This window comes from Tauraco erythrolophus, chromosome 17, assembly GCF_009769465.1.
Source record: "Tauraco erythrolophus isolate bTauEry1 chromosome 17, bTauEry1.pri, whole genome shotgun sequence".
Taxonomy (NCBI): domain Eukaryota; kingdom Metazoa; phylum Chordata; class Aves; order Musophagiformes; family Musophagidae; genus Tauraco; species Tauraco erythrolophus.
Window position 1 is genome coordinate 10695812 of NC_141481.1, and position 20509 is coordinate 10716320.

Consider the following 20509-nt stretch of genomic DNA (forward strand, 5'->3'; position numbering starts at 1 on the left):
CACCAGGTTGCTCAAAGCCTCATCCAACCTGGCCTTGAACACTTCCTGGGATGGGGCATCCACAACTTCTCTGGGGGAAGACAGTTTATATATAGTGTGTATATAAAATAGATACACACAAACACTCTGCACTCCTAAAAAGCAAAGTGCAGTAACATCTACCTATTAAATATTATTCCATATTTTGTATTAAATCTCTGACCTTGAATGTAACTTGTGTAGTTTTTATAAATACATAAACATGTTAATTTTGATTATAGAAGGTATTTGTAAACATCTAAGATTAGGTCTGTAGTTCCTACATAATTACAAGTAAAAATTTGACGTGTAAGGAGTGAAAATCTTTATCTTCCAACGGCGAGAAGGTGGGGGTGGGGAGTCTCCAAGCAGTGTAGACTTGTAATAAATCTGTGTTTGAATGGAGCTTTGGCAATTTACCAGTCAAGAATTTTGCTGCTTGGAGAATTTTGAGAATTTGTGGTCCATGGGAGAACAAGAGTTTGAGACTACATGTGACCCTTGAACGTTATTGAAGTACCTAAATTAAAAATGGGTTAGTGGTTTCAGGTAATATAATTTAACACATTTTGGTTGGCAATAACATTGAAAAACACATTAATCTTGTGATTTTGTGAAGTGGTTTTTTTTTTAAACTTTTTTCCTATCAAAATTCTTCATTTATCCTGACACTTGTCCTGCTGTGATAATAATTTCCATCCAAGATTACTCTTCTAGTTTCCATTCAAGAAGTAAAAAAAAAAAGCTTTGAGTGGATTTAATCCTCATGGTGGGGGGGAGGAGGAAGCCAACAGGGCTGTTCACTGCCTGCCACAGCAGACAATGCTGAAATTCTCATGTATAAACAGTAAACATGGACGAAAGCTTCTTATCTGAGTGGGTGCTTCTCGCCTAAATAAGTATCAAGGAGGAAGGTTATCAAGGTCTTGTGAATTCTGCCTCTGAAGATAATGATTAGTTATGAATATAACTACTGGATCACATTGTCTCTTGTTTTACGATGGCCATTTTGAGAAGGAATAAGCTAAATATCAGTGGCTTGTACTATACCTGCTTAAGTAGCTTACAAACCCATTTTCTCTCTGTATTTCAGATGATGTTGCACCATACTTCAAAACTGAACCAGGCTTGCCCCAGATCCACTTGGAAGGAAATCGACTCGTACTTACATGTCTTGCTGAGGGCAGCTGGCCCTTGGAATTTAAGTGGTTACACAATGACAGTGAAATAACCACCTACTCCAGTGAATATAAGTAAGTAAAAGCTATATAATAGCCTTCTCTAAGTGTAATTGAAAAAAAAAAACCCACAAAACGAGCACCCCTCCCCAAAAATCCCCAATAACTCAAAGCTTTGTAGATACTGATATGTTGGCAATGTTTTTTGATCATGAAAGACAACTGGTTTTTTTGTAAACAAATAAGATCTCTACGAGAGAATCTCCTTTGCTGAAAATGATTATTTCACATTTCAAAACAAAGGTCCTAACATAGAATTTTGAAGTACCAAAAATGTTTTTTCCTGGAGAATTAACCTTACATGTATCTGTAATAAATATCAGACATATTCCTTAACTAAATGTTACGTATGATGTGCTACTCATCCTGAACAAAGCTAAGCTCCATGGGATTATTCTTTTCAATAAGATCTAGAAGAATGTGATCTATCTTAAATCGTGTATGAAACTTTTCGTTTTACTTCTGAGAATGCAAATATTAATAACAGTTTAACAAACTTCTATGATGATGCGCTTTGCTCCCAGGACCTCACTGAGTCCCTCCCCATTTTGCAAGACATTCCATCAAGCAAGAGAAAAACCATACTGTGGCTAATCAGAGCTACGTTTTTGCTGATAGGCAGCAGATGGCTGGCCAAATATCAAAGTGTAAACCAGCCAAGTTTTGCCTGCTTTTCTTTAATGGGAGCATTAACTGGATCTCTTCTATGCAACTGGCAATTTCTATAACCGTATAGAAGTTTAATGTTTATGCAACTTATTTGTTGCTTTCAAATTTTGTTGAAATTACCTGGTGAATTCAGAAGTTATAAGGGGTGAGTATGTAACAAACAGAGCACTTGTGTCTTTAGCAAACGAAGCTAAATACAGTGCTTTTGTAATTACATTGCTTAAGGCAGGGAAAAGTTGTGCTCCATCACTATGGACAGAAATTGCAGTATAGACTAGCATAAAAATGCAGATAATTATATAAAGTTCTATATTGTTACACGAGTTAGTCCATAATTACTTTTCTCAAAGGTTTTCAAAACTGTAACCTAACATTATCTATTTTCCATATTATTTACATTTACAGAACAGTATGGAGAGAAAAAAAAAAATCCTTCATTAGTGTTTTAAAACCCTTGTGGGTCATTTAGAACATCAAGTATTTAGCAACTGTGTTTCCAGTCAAACATTTAGTTCTATAGGAACTTTCCTAGAAATCCAAGACTTTTGATTTAGTTGAGACCGCTTTGTCCTGGGTAATTGCATCTAATAATGGTTGTTGTTTACAAGCCTTGAGATATGCTCGTATCTCAAAATGAGTCACACCCACATGATGGAGTGTTGCTCAATTTATAGAAGAGTTTTGTGAATACTTTCTAGAAAATAAAAAAAAATCTCTAATAGCACAATTAATCACAGAAGTTTTGAGCATCACTTGGTGTAAATACCACTTGTTTTGATCAACAACAGCAGAGCCTATTGTACTTTCTTAGTAGAAGGAGCTGACAACAGCTCTTAACCATGTAAGATACTCAGAAAGTAAGACAAAGAAATTGTGTGGAAGGACAAAACAAATGAACATAGAACGAAGAAAAAGCAAAGGTGAGAACTCAAGCTTTGTAGCTGTGCTAGTCACTGAGAGACTTACATTTCATGATACTAGGAGAAACCTGAATAAGAATGTGTGACATTTTGAAACTAAGATTAGAATGCCATGGTATTTCTTAAATAAGTGCACATCCTAATGCGAAATTGTGATTTTACTGTGTATTGCAGGATGCACAGCAGGAAAGTTAGAATCAGTGTGTTGGCACACCTTTCTCAAGCTGTATGTATACGTGTCTGTATACATTATCTTGTTTCTTATCATTGGACTTGATATAATGTAGTGAACATCAGGTCATGATACAAGCTATATTTATGAATTTTGCATTTTTTATATTCTTATTTCTATTTCTAATTAAAACATCTGCTGCAGAGGTGATGAAAAAGATAGGAAACTGCTGGTTTGTAATAATAAAATAACGTTGGTAGAAAACATGAGTTGAGTAGTTGCAGCCCTACTACTACCATTACTATACCACAGTCAGAGATAAGCCAAACAGGTTTTTGATTCTTTAGAAATGCAAAGCTTTAAGCTTCTGAAAAGGATTATATGGTATAGGTGCATTAGGATGAATGAAAGCAAGGGAAAGGTATGCTTAGACATAAAAATTTCAGTTGCAAAATTTAAACTTTGACCCCGTAATAGTTTGCTCTGCAGTTCTCTTGGGTACATACTGTGTTTAAATGCCTGAATCTTTCCTGTGTAAGTGACTTCTGCTGCAATTTGAATCATCAATCAAAGATTTTTTGGTAATTGATATTACTTAGTGTGTCTCAGTTAAAGTAATGTCTATGTTGTAACAGGCTGAAAATATTCAAGGCTTATTTTAACACACCAAGTGAGTAAAGAACTAATTGGAGCCTTTGCATTTTGACATCAGTGACCCTGAATGAACAGCTTTTCTTTGTATAACGAGGCCGATTATGTGCACAGCCTGGCTTTTGTAGTGACTGTGCATACACTAGTTTGTATTAAGAATTTATAAAACAACCTTATAAATTCTCTCTGATCTGAGATACACGTAATGAAAACAAATCAATATTGCTGACTGCAGTAGTGGTTTTGGTTATGTCTATAAGTTAAGAGTCTTAAAAGTTCAGGAAGTGACTTTTTTCTCTCTTTTTTTTTTTTTCTTTTGAATGAAGTTCTGAACCAGATGTGCCTTCAATATTTGCTTTTGTGGCCTGATGATGTTAATTTCTTTGAATTAAAGAAATTAAGGTTATTTCTAAGCAGCAGTAGGCTTTCCTCCCAAACTGCTTCAAAGTATCTGATTATTACATTTGTGTTTTTAACATTGGGCACGTTTTAATTTTATTCTGTATAAAACAGTTACCTCAGTTGATGCCTAGATAATTTAGATAATGATGCTTTTGATAGATAATAAGCTATATAACTATCTAATAAAATACATTTGGTTTTAATTCTGTCTTCACAACTATGGCTATTAAAAGCCTGTAGCCTATAGGTTCACTTTTAACTCTTAGAATATTTAAAATTAAAATGAGAGTGTAGATTTGAAATTAGGAATGAAACGTTGGGAAGCTTTAAGAAACCATTAACTAGCATTTCTCCCTAGGTGTTTGATACCGCTTCATCCTTGAGCTGTAACTCATTGCAATCCTGGTGATGGAGCATGTTGTGCCCTGGAAGACTTCCCTTGAAGCTTTCTTTTATGATTGTCAATTTACATCTTTCTATGGAAACTTCCTAAACAGCCAGTTTCTGGTTGGCTGTACCATTTAAACCAGAAAAACTGTCTGGTCTGACTTTCTAGAATACTTGCACAAATCCCCAGAAACCTTAAGTAGCCTCCTGGCATCTCTACAATGGGAAGATCTCCTGTCTTAAAAGTTAGTGTAGACAAAATTAAAGCAAAATTATGTCTTATCACTGTAAAAAATTAATCTTTGAAATAAATTCATTCAGTGGAAGAAAGTCTTATTTTGCATTTAGAAAGCACTGTTTGTATCTTTTCTTGCCTATCAGAAAATAAGTAGAATCGTGAAAGCATAGCACAAAAAGCAGTATTGGACTGTTAACAGAAAAGTATATTAAAAAAAAAATAATCAGACATATCAGGTGCATAAAGACTGTTTAGAATTGTAAACACAGAATTAGAAATTCCATTAATATCGATTTATCTCTTGCCCAGGTTTTTAATTGTCATGTTAGTCTCAAATAATGGAAACATATATTCTGTCCTCTTTTTTTAACTTTTGTTATTTAATTCCTCTAATTTTACTTGCCTTATCTACACAGTGTTACCCAGTAGGGCCCGCTGAGAAGCCAACTCAGGCTGCCTTGAAATTTCCAAGGAAGACAGGATTTTCATTGTAAACTTTTAAAATATTTTCTTTTCTTCAGGCACCCAACATATTAAGACTGTTTCCTGCCGAAACATTATTAAGTCAGAAAAGAATACCAAAGTAGGACACTTCTGATCTAATTGATTTCTTTTGTCCTAGTGGTAGAAAAACTCACTCTGTGTTACTGTCTCTGTAGAGATGAACAGCAAACAAAGAAGCCTTTAGTTTTGGCTCTGTTTAATAGACAAGCGGAGGAATAAATGTTAGCTGAGTACAATACTAAATCTTTATGGGAGGAAGAAAGGCTTGTTAAGCTATAAACTATTTGGTAAAATGAACTGTAAAAAGGAATTATCAATATTTATCTGTCAGAATCTTTAATTTTTATATTTATTTTTTTAACGATGTTTTGCAACAATCATCTGCCCGACAGAGAAGAAAATTAGTCTGTAAGGAACTAAGGAAGCCTTATGTCCTATTGATTTCTGTCCTATGCCTTGTATTTTCAGCTCTTTTCTCACTCTGTTTCCTGTGGCATACTTATCAGGCAAGAGGCAACATGGCTAATTCAGAGTTGCAGAGTCACTGGCCAGCAAGTATTTGTGTGCTGATTGTTGGGTTCACTACTGCCAAACAGAGCACTGTTTTGAGTCATCTTTATCTTCCCAGTACGAATTTTCATAATCACTGGAGAAAATGTGCTGTTTGCCCCAAAGGAGGTCAGGAGGAGTCAGCTTAGGCACACAGGCAGACAGACAACACAAATGCCTACAGCTCGCCTAGTTGGGAAGCCAGGGTCTCCTGGGAATCACAGTAGATTGCTCAAATTTGCCCATGGTGTTGGGCTCTGTTTTAATTCACTGTATTTTGTTGTCTGACCTATTTGCTGTAGTGTATTTGATTGTAATTATAATGAGGTGATTATAGTCTTCATTTATCACTGAAACTAGATTTCTTTTACCTCCTTTGTTTTTATGCTGTCTGATCCTGTTCAGATATTAAGCTCTGTCTGTGGGTGTGTGTAGTAGATGCGAGTAGGAGAAGAGATGCTTTCTTTTAGTGGAATTAAATTTCGAAGATTAGAATTCAGCAGGTTTATTTTTCCTTATCTTTTCATAAAGACTTTCATTAATCCTACCATAATATCTCCAGAAGGTGACTGGGGGAATATGCACTTTGATTAATGTTTATTTAATGCGGGATTATCTCTATTATTCATGTGTTTTATTCACATTAAAACTATGCCTATCAGCTCATTTTCATGTTGAGTAATCAGATATAGTTGAATAAGGAAGGTGAGAATTAGTGGACTGAGTGACTTTTTCAGCACAGTGAAGGGCAGAACAAATACAATGTACAGTACACTGTGTCTTTTCCAATATTTCTCTGAGTTACAGTGGTCACACAGTGTAGTAACCATCCCTTTTTCGTTGGAAAGCTTTGATGTTTCTTGCAAGTCTTCCTAATTTCTACAATTAGGTTGCAGTCTTCTTGTGCCACATCTGAACAATTTGCCAGGCATCTTTGCTTCATGAGTGAGGGCAGATAAAACTAAGGAAAACTTTTAAGTTTATATTTCAAGAGAATTTGTGGAGAACTAATTAGTGTTTATCAAATATAGATCTTAAGACTGAAAGATGTCTTATGCACTTCAAGTATTTTTTTTCTTCTATATAGTACAGACAATATTGTAGCCAAGACCAGAGATTATGTGAGAATGCAGTTTGTTAGAAAAAATACAGTCAGCATTTGAGACTGTGTAAAACATTAGAGGAGAAATCAGAAATGCCACATAACACTGATCTGCCTTTAGGAAGAAGTGTGCTCTAATTCTGCATTTTGTCTTGTAGGTACATCATCCCAGCTTTGCGGAGGTCTGACGCTGGTTTTTATCAGTGTGTCGTACGGAACAGGATGGGGGCGTTGCTGCAAAGAAGATCTGAAGTTCAAGTGGCATGTATGTTTGAATGGAAGTTACTCTGAGATTCATTAGCTGATTCTTTTTGTGGGTAAAAACACAATATGCCAATAACATTTGCTAGTCTGAAAAGTTATTACATATAGTATTTAATAAATTTTAAAATTGTTGCATCACAAGAAGTTTCACGCTTACTCTAGTCTTCTGGGAAACAGTTCAAAGTGGTGCAACATTAAATCTTTAGAGCAAGCTTTGAGCCATTCAAAGCCATCAAAATGAGATCATTTGGAGATAGCTGTAGCATGAGAAAACTATTATACCTTTCCCTGAATATGCAGGGATTAAGAAAGCCCATATAGCGCAAAAGAAACAATCAATCAAAAAAACTACCAAAAAAAAAAAAAAGCCCAGAGGACAGCAGAGGGTATCTGGAAGAAAACTTAACTCTAATTTTCTTTTTTTTCAGTTAATTTATAGAAAATATACTCCAAATAATTTGCATGGAAATAATAACAAAATTCAGCCTTGTTCTTTTTTCTAAGTAAAAACATTAAAAAATAAAAAAAGATAAACTTGTATACTGTGAGTAAGAAATCTGATACGTGGATGAAATTTCTCTTCCTCAGGGTCAATAACTGGAAATTCAGTAGTAGTAAATGTCACTTGATAAGTAGAATTTGGATAAATTGAATTATTTGTTAGAAGCCCAATTCCAAGGAACTGATTTCAATTAATCACTGTGTCATGAGGGAAATTCCATGTAATTTCCTGTGTTTTATGATAAATACAGTTGCAAACGATACTGTGTAAGTTTTGGTATCGTGTTCACCACTTTACTGTATTACAGTAAATTATGTTACTATATCTGTGATGTCAGTAATAGCAGTAATTTGATGTTTTAATCTCAGTGGTATTGTTCCAGAGATGCTGGGAGCTTACATAAAACTATACTGCTGCTAAAATGGGGATTTCCTTCCCTGCCTTCTGCCAGCCCTTTTGCTCCTGCTGGATACTCTTCCTAGTGATCTTGTGCCACTCTGACATGTGTCAGACCCCTGCGAGCACCTTTGGGAATATTCTTCTTCTCTTCTAGTGAATTACGTCAGGTCACAGAGGATCTGGTGAAAGCTGGTGCGAGAGAGTGTAGCTGAGGGGTGAGGGGACCTCCGACAAGGTTAGAAGGGGAAGATGGAGCAGGAGAAAGTGAGGGTGAGATGCTGCTTGTTCAGCAGCAGTGAGCCATTAGATTAGCCTGGATGCCTCTGGAATTGCATCTCCAGGTGTGGTTTCGGGGGACGAAGGCTTTGGTAGCAGTACCAGAGAAACCTGCCCATTTTCTCTTCCGTCCCACTAATGGTTCCCACTCTTGTATTGCAATGTCGCACGCTATCCCTTTAGGCTCAGCAGGAAAACTTGTTTGTACAGCTGCAGACTAGGAAACTCCTCCAAAATTAAAAAGAACCCCAACAGTTATTTTGTAGGGTTTGTCAAAAGAGTTCTTTTCCCCTCCTGCCCAATTCCCTCCACAGCTGTACAGGCAGCTGTACTGGCGTAGTGGAGGGAGCAATCCTGGAGGAAGTACTTGTGGGAATGGTAGTGAGAAGGAGGCGCAGGAATACTTTACCTTGATACTCCTGAAAAGACAGCTTTATTCCCCTCTGAATGAGGGAAAGATTTGCAGTGAAGTGTTTTGTTTCTCCAGGCTTTTTTGTGTGTGCATTTGGTTGTTCTTGCGAGAGAAAGAAGTGTAATTGTTTACTTTTCTTCAGTTTTGTTTTTTCCCCCATTTATTATGTAGTTCTGCATTGCTGAACAAGGCTAAAATGCTCTCTCTTAAGACTTCTCTGTCTGAATTGAGCTGACTACTTATTTATGTATTTATTTTCACTGATAAAGGCATTGAGACAAAGAAAAGCAGATCTTAGATGACTTGGGAGACCTTTGGTCTTGAACCTATAGTGACATGTATGGCTCCTATAGTGAAACTCATCAGTCAATCTTTCACTCTATTCCTGCAGATGAAATTGTTCTATGAGTTTTAAATATCCTCTTCTCCTCTACCCAGCGTATCTACTGGTACCATGTGATTGTTTTCTGTATTTTAACTTTTTCGATCTAGATTAATTGATTTAAGCTGTGAAGTACCTGTTATTTTACCATATTTTACTTTTTGATTATTCTTGAAAACATATCGGGATACAACATTCCAAGGAGTTACTAAAGTAATCTCATCCAGTCATCAAGAGTTATGGGGAACTGTATGTTAGATGTTTCACTCAGAAGAGTTCACCAGAAATGAACTATTTTTGCCACTGGACAGAGGATGCTTCCCATTACACGTAAACTCAAGATCTCTAGTGAAAAATTGAAAGGCACAATTATAATGTGCACTGAGGAAGATCTGAGGTGTTTTCCGTGTCCTAGATCTCCAAAGTAGCAGGGAACTTGTTAAATAATTTAAAAAAATGTTCTCAACACATGCTCACATATTATTTAACTGAATGGGAACAGATATTTGTGAGAAAACTGCTGAGTAAATCTTAATTACAGAATGGGCTCAAAAACTCTTGGATTGTGAAGACTAAAATAATCATATGACAGTGAAGTTAATTAGATCCACCTACGCGGTTTGAAACTTCTTTTCAAGTAGATGATCTGATTACAGTTGTAAGAAATATGGAGCAACAGAGGAAGTACAATGCTGATTATGACTGAATAAATAACTTGAAAATCACAAAGATGATTAAAGCTTCTTTAGAATACCATGTGTTTTTAATTTTGCTCTTGTTCTGTCTCTTCTCATCTCCTGCTATCCACAGACCTGACAGTAGTCTTCTGTGTTTCAATGTCCTTTGCATTCCTCTTTGCAGCAGAGAACTTGTAAAGAACCCTGTGGTCCTTAAAAAAAAAAAAAAAACAAACAAAAAAAACAACCCCAAAAAATTAATTCAGTTGCAGGAAAAAACAGAAGGGTTTTGTGTGTGTCAGTTTCTTGGCTTACAGTAAATTAAAACGTATAGAAATTCTTTGGAGGTTGAGTAAGTAGGAGCCTACAGCCCTGTTTATTTTAATGGATAGGAATGGGATACAAAAGGCAAAAGAAAAACAAGAAGAAAATGTTCACTGAATTTTTACAAGGACTCCATAGATATGTGAACTTGTCTGAAATAAAACCTTCAGAGACAATTCTGCAACTGTACTTTTCTTTCTTCCATTAAAATTTCTGTTAAAAGCTGCTCTTTAATACTACTGATGCCTTTGTGAATGTCACAGGTCTCGATGCACTATTTAGATGATAGCATCGTGCCAGAAGAACTAATAGCTGCCAACATGACTGTAGCCTTGTTATTTTGGCATCCTTTTGCGTGTAATGGCTTACTGGTATAGGTCTGACTATACATTGGTTTGACTACAAGTGATACAGCTGCTTGTCTACTTGTGCAGCTGTGGATAAAAGGATAAAAATGATAAAATTATATATACCATTTGCATTCCTCTGCATTGTACAGGTATTCATTTTATATTGTGCAAGGATTTATCTAAAAAAAACAACAAAACAAACCAAATCTCCATTAAAATATCCCTTTCAGTTAAAAATAGTCAGTTATTGCAGAAGACCACTGAGGCCATGCAGTAGTGCTGCTGATGCACTTGTGTGCAGTAGCAACGCTTGGCCATGCCTTGTGTTTATCCAAATCTATATTAATCGTCACACTCTCGTGATCTGTAGTGTCATATGGACTAATTATAGCAATGCCAGTGACTATTGTAAAGCAGAGTTATTTCTCTGTCCGCTGAAAAGAAATGGGGAGAGAGACAACAACTTCCAGGACTCTTAGTATAATTTTTTCTTTGCAGACATGGAGAATTTCATGGACACAAACCAGAGAAAAACAGTGACCGAAGGACAAGCTGCAGTCCTAAACTTCCCACACATACTCAGCTATCCAAGACCACAAGTGACATGGTTTAGAGACGGGCACAAGATTATACCAAGCAGCAGAATGTAAGTCAATTTAAAGCTCAAAATACCCCACTCTAAAATATGATGAATTGCATTTGATAACGCAACTTACATTTTAAGTACACTAATTAAGGTTTAAAGAGAATAAAGTAGCCTTGTTCATAGTAAGTTTGAGATAAATGATTATTTTAAGACCATCTCTGAACTTCCTAAGCAGTTTGACAAAATAATTCATGTGATTTTAATGGTCCTGGTGCAGCATAAGGGAGTAGATACGCAGAATGTCTGCACTTCCTTCACGCTATTCATTTTCATGATGTATTTTGGAAAAGTAAATGCTGATCTCTCAGTTACGTTTACTTGAGTGGACTAACTTAATGAATACTGGGATTTTTCCTTTTTAATATATAAGTCTGATTTTTTTTTTTTGCATGGAGTTATGCTTAGTACTATTTTCCTCTTGATAAAGTTCTAAATATTGCTTATTTTTCCCTTACCTTTTTAGCCTACATTGAGAGTTTTATTACTTTTCGACAAATTAGCAGCTCACCCACTAATGGCACAGTACTTGCACTTTGATTAGTTATTATCTCAAGGTGTGCTCATTTATCCTTTCCTGAAACAGTTATGAAGCCATCCTGTGTTTTTTACCGGCACCGTTTTATTTAGAGGCTGAAGGGGTTAGCTGTAACATTAAAAAAATGTAGATAAAATCTTTTTTGCTTGCCTGATTTATTAGGAAACTGTTGAAATGCCAGGAATGTTGGTGGTTATTTTTATCTGTGTATTATATTTTCATGCGTTCAAAGGCATAAATGTGCTAGCAACTGATGGTAATGGGATATTGCTAAGTTCCAGAAGGGATGGTGAGTCTTTAGAGTTTATATTAGAAAGAGAAAACTCTTCTTGGATTTTAATTTTATTAATCCATACTGTATATTTTACTGCTGCTAATGTGCATTGTTTTAAACCTGAAAGCTAGTATTACAGGCTCTTTGAAACTGTTAAAATTAGTATTGCAGGAATGTGAAGCAACTGTGTAATAATTTATGAATAATTTAATAGTAATTTGGTGGGAAACAAGCTGGAAGATGAAACAATGGGTTTCTGGGCAATCTCTTGAAGAGAGCTAAGTGACGAATCCTGAGTTATTAACCATTAAGAATCTACTCCCTCCACTCCTGCCACATTACAAATTTTCTTTTGTCGATGCTGAGAATGCACAAATCAAAAATTTGCAGGTGGTGGAAAAGACTTCTTATCGAGGTGTCAGACAATTTCTTGAGGACTATTACTGGGGAACGGAACAGGGCAACCTAGGCAAGCATGTAGTGTCTGAAAATGAGATTTGTGTGAGTTCTCTTACAGTTTCGGAAAATTGCAATTGTATTCATTAATATAAAATCCTAATATTCATACGCTGTGCTTTACTCTTACTTCTATCCTGTTGGGATTGTTAGGGAAAAATCACTTGTAATTCATAGCACTGTAGTAATGCTTACAAATGAGAAAACTGCAAAACTCTGCTCTTCAGTAGGGGTCAAATATACCTAAAGGCTTCCACATATATTTTATTTCCCTGGTCAGAAATTTTATCTGAAAGGAATTTGAGGACATTTGTCTGGTCTGCGTTTGAAAACTTTTGCAGTAGAAGTACACATGCTGAAAGAGTGAACCTCCTTGGAAGTTTGATATATATGGAATGGTAAGCCTGATAAGTTCAGGAAGTGACAGATTTATGGTACACATACCAGTCATCAGTGCACTCTGTGCAGTAGGTCTGCTGCTCCCTCAAAGAAAAGCCATATAGCATCCACTTGCATATTGCTCTCTGTGAAATTCTGGAAGTAAATATGGCAACCCTAAAAATACAGGAGAGGATGCATAAAACTGTGAGAAATGTAAAAATATCTTATGGGAACTCTGTTTCTTATCTGTGGAGCAGTTCATGCATTTAACATCATGTTTTCCGTACACAAAGAGGTGTATCAATTTAACTGATCAGTTTAGCAGATGATCCAGTTAGACAGATGCCTCAATCTAACTGGATCACCTGCTAAACTGATCAGTTAAATTGATGCAACCACCTTGTATGGATGCTCTTTAAACTGATTAAAAGTACCTTATATTGCTAAATCAATAGAAAGCTTTTTTAATCCTCTTAAACAAGCTTACAATGATTTGGCCAAATCAATCAGCTAGTGTGTCAGCTGTAACAATGATTGCTAATAGTGCCGTGCAGCGTGTGCAGGCTGAGGAAATGAGCAGTGCTAAAAAGGAGGGCAGTAGCAGTGGTTATGGTACCCAGTAATTTCTCATCAGTACCTGTTGAATACAGATGAAGTTGGCATTGCCCAATATTTTATCAGTAGCCACTTTTAAGTAAACAATTCATTTAAATAGTTGGTCAAGTTAACTCTTACTCATGCAAAAGCCTTAGTGTACACATACTTAACACGGCACCGTTTTTATGCCGTAATTATGATCCTGATGCTTATTTACCCAGGGCTACTGGCACCACTAGAATGAATTCCTTTCACTGATATGGAAACAGAGAGTGTGCTGAGTTGTCCTTATGTGAGAAATAGGAAAGATCAAAAGTAAGGAATAGTTTTGAGAAAAAAAATAATTCTTAAGGTCTTTCAAGGAACGTCATTTAATTGGCTCTGCAGTAGGGTTTGCCTAGCAGGTTTAAGGTAGTGAATGCTGATGTCTTTCCCTTTCACTGTTTGCCCATATTTAGGACGTTTATGGGAAGGGGTTCTGCCAGCTATTCGGGATTCCAGTAGTAGTGTTTCTTAGCGAGGGAGCTAAGATAACAGAATTGCTGAATTGTCAAAAAATTCTGGTATCACCATATGTATTATTTTAAAGATACTTTACAATATGTCAGATAAGACACAGTACTCTGGGTGGGGGTCTCACCGGAGCAGATATTCCTGAATTCTGATGACCAGGTGTAACAAACCTGTAGTTTCCTGTTTCTCTTACTGGTCATTAGGCTGAAAAGTGATAATTGTTTAGACTGGGGGTAAAAAAAAAAAAAAAAGTTTCAGTGTATAGGTTAGGTTTCATGTTTTTTTAGTCAGAATGGTAATCCTACTCTGTGAGCGTGCCTGGCTCTGATATTTTCTGGGTGAAAGTTTTCTTTGAGACATAGGCAATTTTTTTCAAACTACATATTCTCTTTAATTTAACTGGTAGTATAACTCATGGTGGAATTTTGCAGCAAATAACTATGTATTAATTCCCATTTTGGTGGTGTTGGTGCCATAGTATTTTGTTAAAGCCCCCAGATAAAACCAAGAATAACATGACAAGTTCCTCCTAAATGAGTGGGCATGTAAAGTCAACAAACCCCTGTATAATGTATGAATGTGAAGCAAATGGCCTGAATATACTCGTGGGGTTGTTGTTATAGTTTCTGACTGAAGGCAACTAACAAATCTGCAGCAGAGCTAGTGCGACATGATGGTGCATGTTTAAAAATTTAAGTCCTAAAATTTTCTTCTCCTCTCCTTAGTACAGTGCGCGTGTGTACTCATTTTGGCTTTTATGTCACCAAAGCTCCAGCTTGGTATTTTGAAGATGCGTTTCCAAATCATCAGAAGGAAGAAGCTGTGTACATGCTAGAAAAGTATAAAGTGGAGAATCAAAGAGAAGACCAAAAGATCAATACCGAGGGAAAATAAGCAAGGAGAGGAATTAGAATTTGGGATGCTTTTTGTTATTATCTTACCTGAAAATTTCCCAAATAGTTTTTTAGAAAAGACTTCGTGTTACACCTAGACGGATTAATGGTTTCCAAATATACCAGTAGAGTAACGTGAATTATAACTGCACTGTTATCCAAGGTCTTGACTGATGGGATCATTTTGCCTGTTTCTTCTCACATCCTGCAGAAAACAATAGCCTCTCTAAAGGTAACTACATCAAAAGAAATTACTACTCTTGAGATGTCAAGTCTTCATCTTGCCGTGCTTGAGTGTACTGCATCAGACTTAAAAGCAGAGCATATTTGACTTTCTTCACACGAGGCACGTACAGTACCTTGGAGAGGCGCAAAGGGTAGTTACACCATCGAGGTCTACAATTGCCTTTCAGTTGTGGTATTGAGGAATTAGTACTCTTAGAGGATTTTTTTTTTTACCTTTTTCTAAGTGAAGGACTTTTTCGACTGAAAAGGTTCACTCTAGCCATTAATTTGTTTATGGCTGGTTTCTTCTTTAAGAAGGAAACTTCTACTATGAAGGTGGGATTACTGTCTTCAGTAACTTCCTTACAGTGAAATGATATTTTTCCCCTAGTAAGCTGCACTTAGATGAATATTAACTCATGTCTTTTTTCAGTGGAATTATGTCTGACACAAAAAAGGAAAGTTCCTTTTTGGCATATAAGGGCACTCCTGGGGTGTCCCTTTCAGCTGGGTGGACAGTTTGGCACTTAGTTAACTGTTAAGGAACCAAAACACTTGACAAATGCACTTCATTCCACTAGACAGGGAAGATGAATTGCCTTGCCTTTAGGTATACATGAGTTTAATATCTATTTTTTGCAGTAAAGGCAATTCATTGTGCATTTGAATGTGTGTGGTCGTTACTAACTCTTACAGAGATGAAACGTGCTGACAGATTGTGAAATGAAAATACGTTAGACACAAGCAACTGTCAAATATGACTTGCTGGGGTTTTGAATACTCATAATGCCTTGCAGATAAGCAAAGCTGGTGTAGATTTACTAGCAATTTGTTGAGGTAAAATTGTAACTATATTAATGACAGTCTAAAAAAAAAAAGTGACTGTAGCTAAATAGGTGCTAAAAGATGAGAAAAAATATCTAGGAATAATACATCAGATTTTTGGCTAATATTAGCATTATATTAGGTTTTGCTTTGATGATGGCAACTCACTTAATGTGCCGTGTATACATTTTTCACTTTAAAACAAATACCACTTCGTGTTATATGAGCAGTTCTAGTGCCAGCAACACGTTTATCTAGAAATACTAGCCTGTCATACGACTTACATTAGTTGCACATAATTACTTTTCACATACGCTGGATAATACTTTAATTAAAATTGTGATGATTAGCATTAGTGAACAATAAATTCAGAGACTGTCAACTCTGCAGTGTATTAGCTGAGCAATACTTTTTGAAAAAAAGTTTGCAGATCTCTCAAGTTTGCTAACATTCCGAAGTGGAGTGACACCTCTGAGCAGCGAGATGCATGACAAAAAAACTATTAGCTGGTTTTGTCTGTCCATACCTTTTACAAGCTCCACATCAATTTTAAAGTCAGTACCTGAAGAAGAAGAATATTTTGTAGAATTAAATTATTTCCTTGAACTGAAATTCATTAGTACCCTGTTATTCTTTTATTTAACCAAACTTCTGCATTGAGTAATTTCAGTTTGAAGGATCTGGCAGCACTAGCAATCATGTTACATAAACTTTTGCTGTTATCCCCAAGGGCCATTCGCATATGAAAGACTGTAGGGAAATCTCCCATCATCTCTTCAAGTACTCAGTTTGAGTAGTCCTGGATGCTGTCAGTCCACTGCTTTGTGTATTATTGTCTACTGTGTTCAGTAGAGGAAAACAGTAACACCTCAGGGTACGCAAATCCCAGGATTATTTTCTAAAGCTGTTTGATTTGTCCAGGTTCAACCTCACTGTTTTTCTCTCTGCTCATAATTTGTTTGCCACAAGTTTTAAACATATGCTTCAACAATTAATTTATTCAGACCTCTCAACTTTTAGGGTGAAATCTCATGTGTTGTTTAGATGAAGGGAGAGGAAGATTGAGTCATATTTGGGGACCATGTGTGTGCTGAATGCAGAGTGTGTAGAAGCAACACAGCCCATCACAGGGTGGAAGAGGGACAGTAGAAAAAAAAATTGCTGCTGAAGAACACGCCTTTTAGCAAGGCTCATTCGGAAGTGGATTCTTCCCAAAAGAAGCACTCCGACTGATGAGATGCGAGACACGTTTTGGGATTTGACCAATATGTTTCATTACAAGTTTGGATCACAAACCACAGAGGGTTTTTTAATATATGTTTTTTTCATAAGTCAGGCGAAGTTGCTGCTGGTACGCTAGCACTGTAAAATCCTTTTTTTTTTTCTAGAAAAAGAGTGGATGCTTGGGAGCTAATATTGTATTTTAATGGGCCTCAACTGCTAAAAATATCTTTCAGCACAATCTTGAACAGCTGTAAATTTCAATAAAACTTTAAAGATCACTGTCTAAGAGGAAAATCTAACTGTTGGATATTGTTTTTCTTAAGATGATTGCATTTAAAGAACAAAATCATTTTATGTGCCACTACATTTATTAATCATAGGTTTGGAATTTGTAAAACAAAGGGAATGGAAGTGTCACTAGAAGGAAACCTTTTTGCTCTAAGTGTGATTTAGTTATTACAGCTTGCAGTAGAAATTGATTTATGAATTTGTTGCTTTCTGGGGACAAATGTACTTTGGGAGAGAAAATATGGACTACAAAAAAAAGTGTTAATAGCATTACTCTTTGAAAGTGAACTATACACTATTTTTTAAAAATTGTATCCAATTCAGAGGTGGGTAAATATGAAGACTCATTGTCATTCTCCTTTGAGGTTCACTTCTTGCATCTGCTGCATTTCTTAATCAGAACTAATTATGGTACTAGGGACAAATCAAGAATATAATCCTTTAACAACTGACGTGCTTTTGTGGAAAAACATTTTTCCGTCCATCTTTGAACTACTCTGTCTGTAAACAGAAATATTTTAATATGCAGCCAAGGTAAGAATATTTAAAAGTGCTGCAGTCATTCTTAAGAGCAAATATGCAAAATAAAACTATTACTTTGTTCTTAAAAGTGGCAATTGTTCACAAATCCCTGGGAACAATTTATCTCCTATGACCCCTCACATATCTCTATTTTTATGGAAATAGATGGAAAATGCTTGTGACTTATCAAATACAGCAGAAGGTAATGTCTTATGTTTACCAATTAACTTTTATTAATCAAAACTGACTGAAGTAAAATATGTCTGTCAGTACTTCTGGTACTAAAAACAATTATTATTTTCTTTCCATGCAGAAATAGACAAATGGTGTCTTTCCTGATGATTCTAGTAGATTTTTTTATCCAGTGTACAAAGATGTTAAGACATATAAATTTGTAATTTTATAATTCAGATTTATGTAGAATAATTCTAAAAGCCTATAGTTTTGGCAGATTTACTTTCATATTGAAAACCGTTGTGTGATTCAGGAAGAAAAAAACCCACAGAACTTCGCACTCTGGGGATGTATTGTGGCTTTTGTGGTTGATTTGCATCAAGTCTACTTTGTTAACAGTGTTCAGCTTGAATTTAAAGAATTTGGTACATGGAAGCAAATGTGAAGCAGACTTTACTGTAATTAATGCTGCAGAGAAAGGAAGAAGCTGGCAGCCTGCCTATGGCTTATCTCTTGATCCTTAGTTGTGAGTGGAATCTTTAGCTGGTTTGTGTTTGGCCTTCATCTAACAGATTCCAAAAGAATTTAAATAAGTTGTAAATGCCCTGTCTGAGGTTTCATGGATCTATCTGATCTGTATGAGAGGGGTGATTTTTGGCTCTGGTAAAACTTCGTGAAGACATCTTGCAATTAGAAGTGAGAAAAAACAGTCACACTGCCAATATTCACATGAAATCTATTTGTCTGCTGCATGTTAGCACTATCTTTTATTTCTTAATATACGCCTGTGGCTATTTTTATGTATTACACAAATCTGTTGTTTTACATGTCAGGACCAATTCTAGACTTAGACAAACAAGGCATCTGTTTGTTGGGGTGACCACAGTCATCGCTTGCTTGCTCAGCTTTATTCTCTTTGCTTTTTCCCCTAAACTCCTGTCACTAGAGTGGAGAAAAAGTAGAATAGATCAGCCTACTCTTCATCATGGCAGCGGTAATGGGAAAGGATAAAAAAGGGAAATGCTGGAGAAAGTCTTTGCCTCTCTTCCCCTTCCACCTGGCTGATTCATGCTGTCAGCACAGAAGTGAAGAAACCCGTAGTTGTGTCAAGACAGGTGCATGTGAGAAGTCTGTGGATACTGGGAGAGAGATGGATTGTGGTGTTCAACCCTGACGGAGGAAGGAAAAGACAGAGAGAACTTGGAAGATGGCATGGCCCGTGGAAATGGTCGCAAATCCTAGGAGAAGAGAAGGGTGGTCTGGGAGTGGCAGTTTTCAGTTTTCCCTCACATGGCAGAGGGAGTGCCAGTGTCCTGAGAGTGTGACCCATGCTCGTGTCACCAGCTTATTGTGAAGCCCCATAGGAAGAAAAGCCAGTCTCCCCAGAAGGTCCAAGAAACTCCCACACCAGTTCCGTGAGCTGCCTCACTCTTCTGCAATTTCTTCTGCCAAAATCTTACTGATCATCTCAATCCAAACTCCCACTAAAACCCTGACCCCTCCCAGACATAAATCCCCTCTGGACCTATCCACCAGCCACCGGAAAACATTGCCAACATTTTGTCTTTGTTTGTAGTGGTTTATTTGTAGGATTGGAACCTCGTGTGTAATTGACAAATAAATCTGTAGCTCAAAAAGCAGGGGAAGAAATATCTAGCAATTTCTAGCTTGTATGTTCCTGGCTACTTGAATTCTCAAAATAGAGGTATAAAGGAGACCTTATTTAGGAAAAGCACTTGAAAGCACTGAAGCTAAGATCTGTACAACAACATTTTATGTATTTTTCTCAAAAAAGTCAAAGGCTATTTACTTTTTACAATAGAGTTTTGCTAGGTTTTGCTGGATGATTTCTCAAGAAAATGCATTTGCTCTTGTCATTCAGCAGCCAACACCATTTGCAAGAATTTTAACAACTCTCTTGCTGTCTGCCAGCTGCCATGTGTTCTTTTCCTACTCCCAGCATAATACCTCTTCACTGGAAGAAGAGTCCAATAGTTTCATAATAATCACTAGTTAAAATCACTGATTATTTTAAAACATCAAATCTCATTTTTGGCAATCCATCATCTGTTTCCATGGGAACTGAAACCAGCCTTAGCAGCAACAAGAAGCCGGCTTTATTGGGATACTTATAAATTTCAATGGCTGTTGTTAGACAGCTGCATTTTCTGTTTACCCAACAGATATTACAGCAACAACCTCATAATACACTTCTAAAATTCTATGTACGTTTCATTTTAATTTATTTATATTTTTATTCATATTTTTCACAACTTAGCAGAAATGTTATGATCAAGAAGAGAGAAAATGTCAATAATCTCAGTATTATGGAGAGTTTATGCAGTCAATATTGGACGTTTCCATCAAGTGTCCTTACTATTCTTCTAAATAGGACTGTGATAAAAAAGAATGGGAATATGTCCTGCCTTGAGATGGCAAAAGATTGGTGGAGGCTCCCACTTTTAAGGGTGTCAGGTACAGTATTATTGTCCCTTGTTAATCTTATCCCAGAGTTTCTGC

At 36.3% G+C, this 20509-nt stretch overlaps 1 protein-coding gene across 1 annotated transcript in view; it reads left to right on the forward strand.

Moving 5' to 3' along the window:
- The window catches only part of SDK1 (sidekick cell adhesion molecule 1), a 402092-nt gene that overhangs the window by 115991 nt on the left and 265592 nt on the right, over positions 1–20509 (forward strand). The window contains exons 2-4 of the mRNA XM_086622010.1: positions 1112–1271; positions 7009–7115; positions 10935–11082. Coding sequence (XP_086478136.1) covers positions 1112–1271; positions 7009–7115; positions 10935–11082 — 415 coding nt within the window. The remainder of the gene's footprint in view (positions 1–1111; positions 1272–7008; positions 7116–10934; positions 11083–20509) is intronic.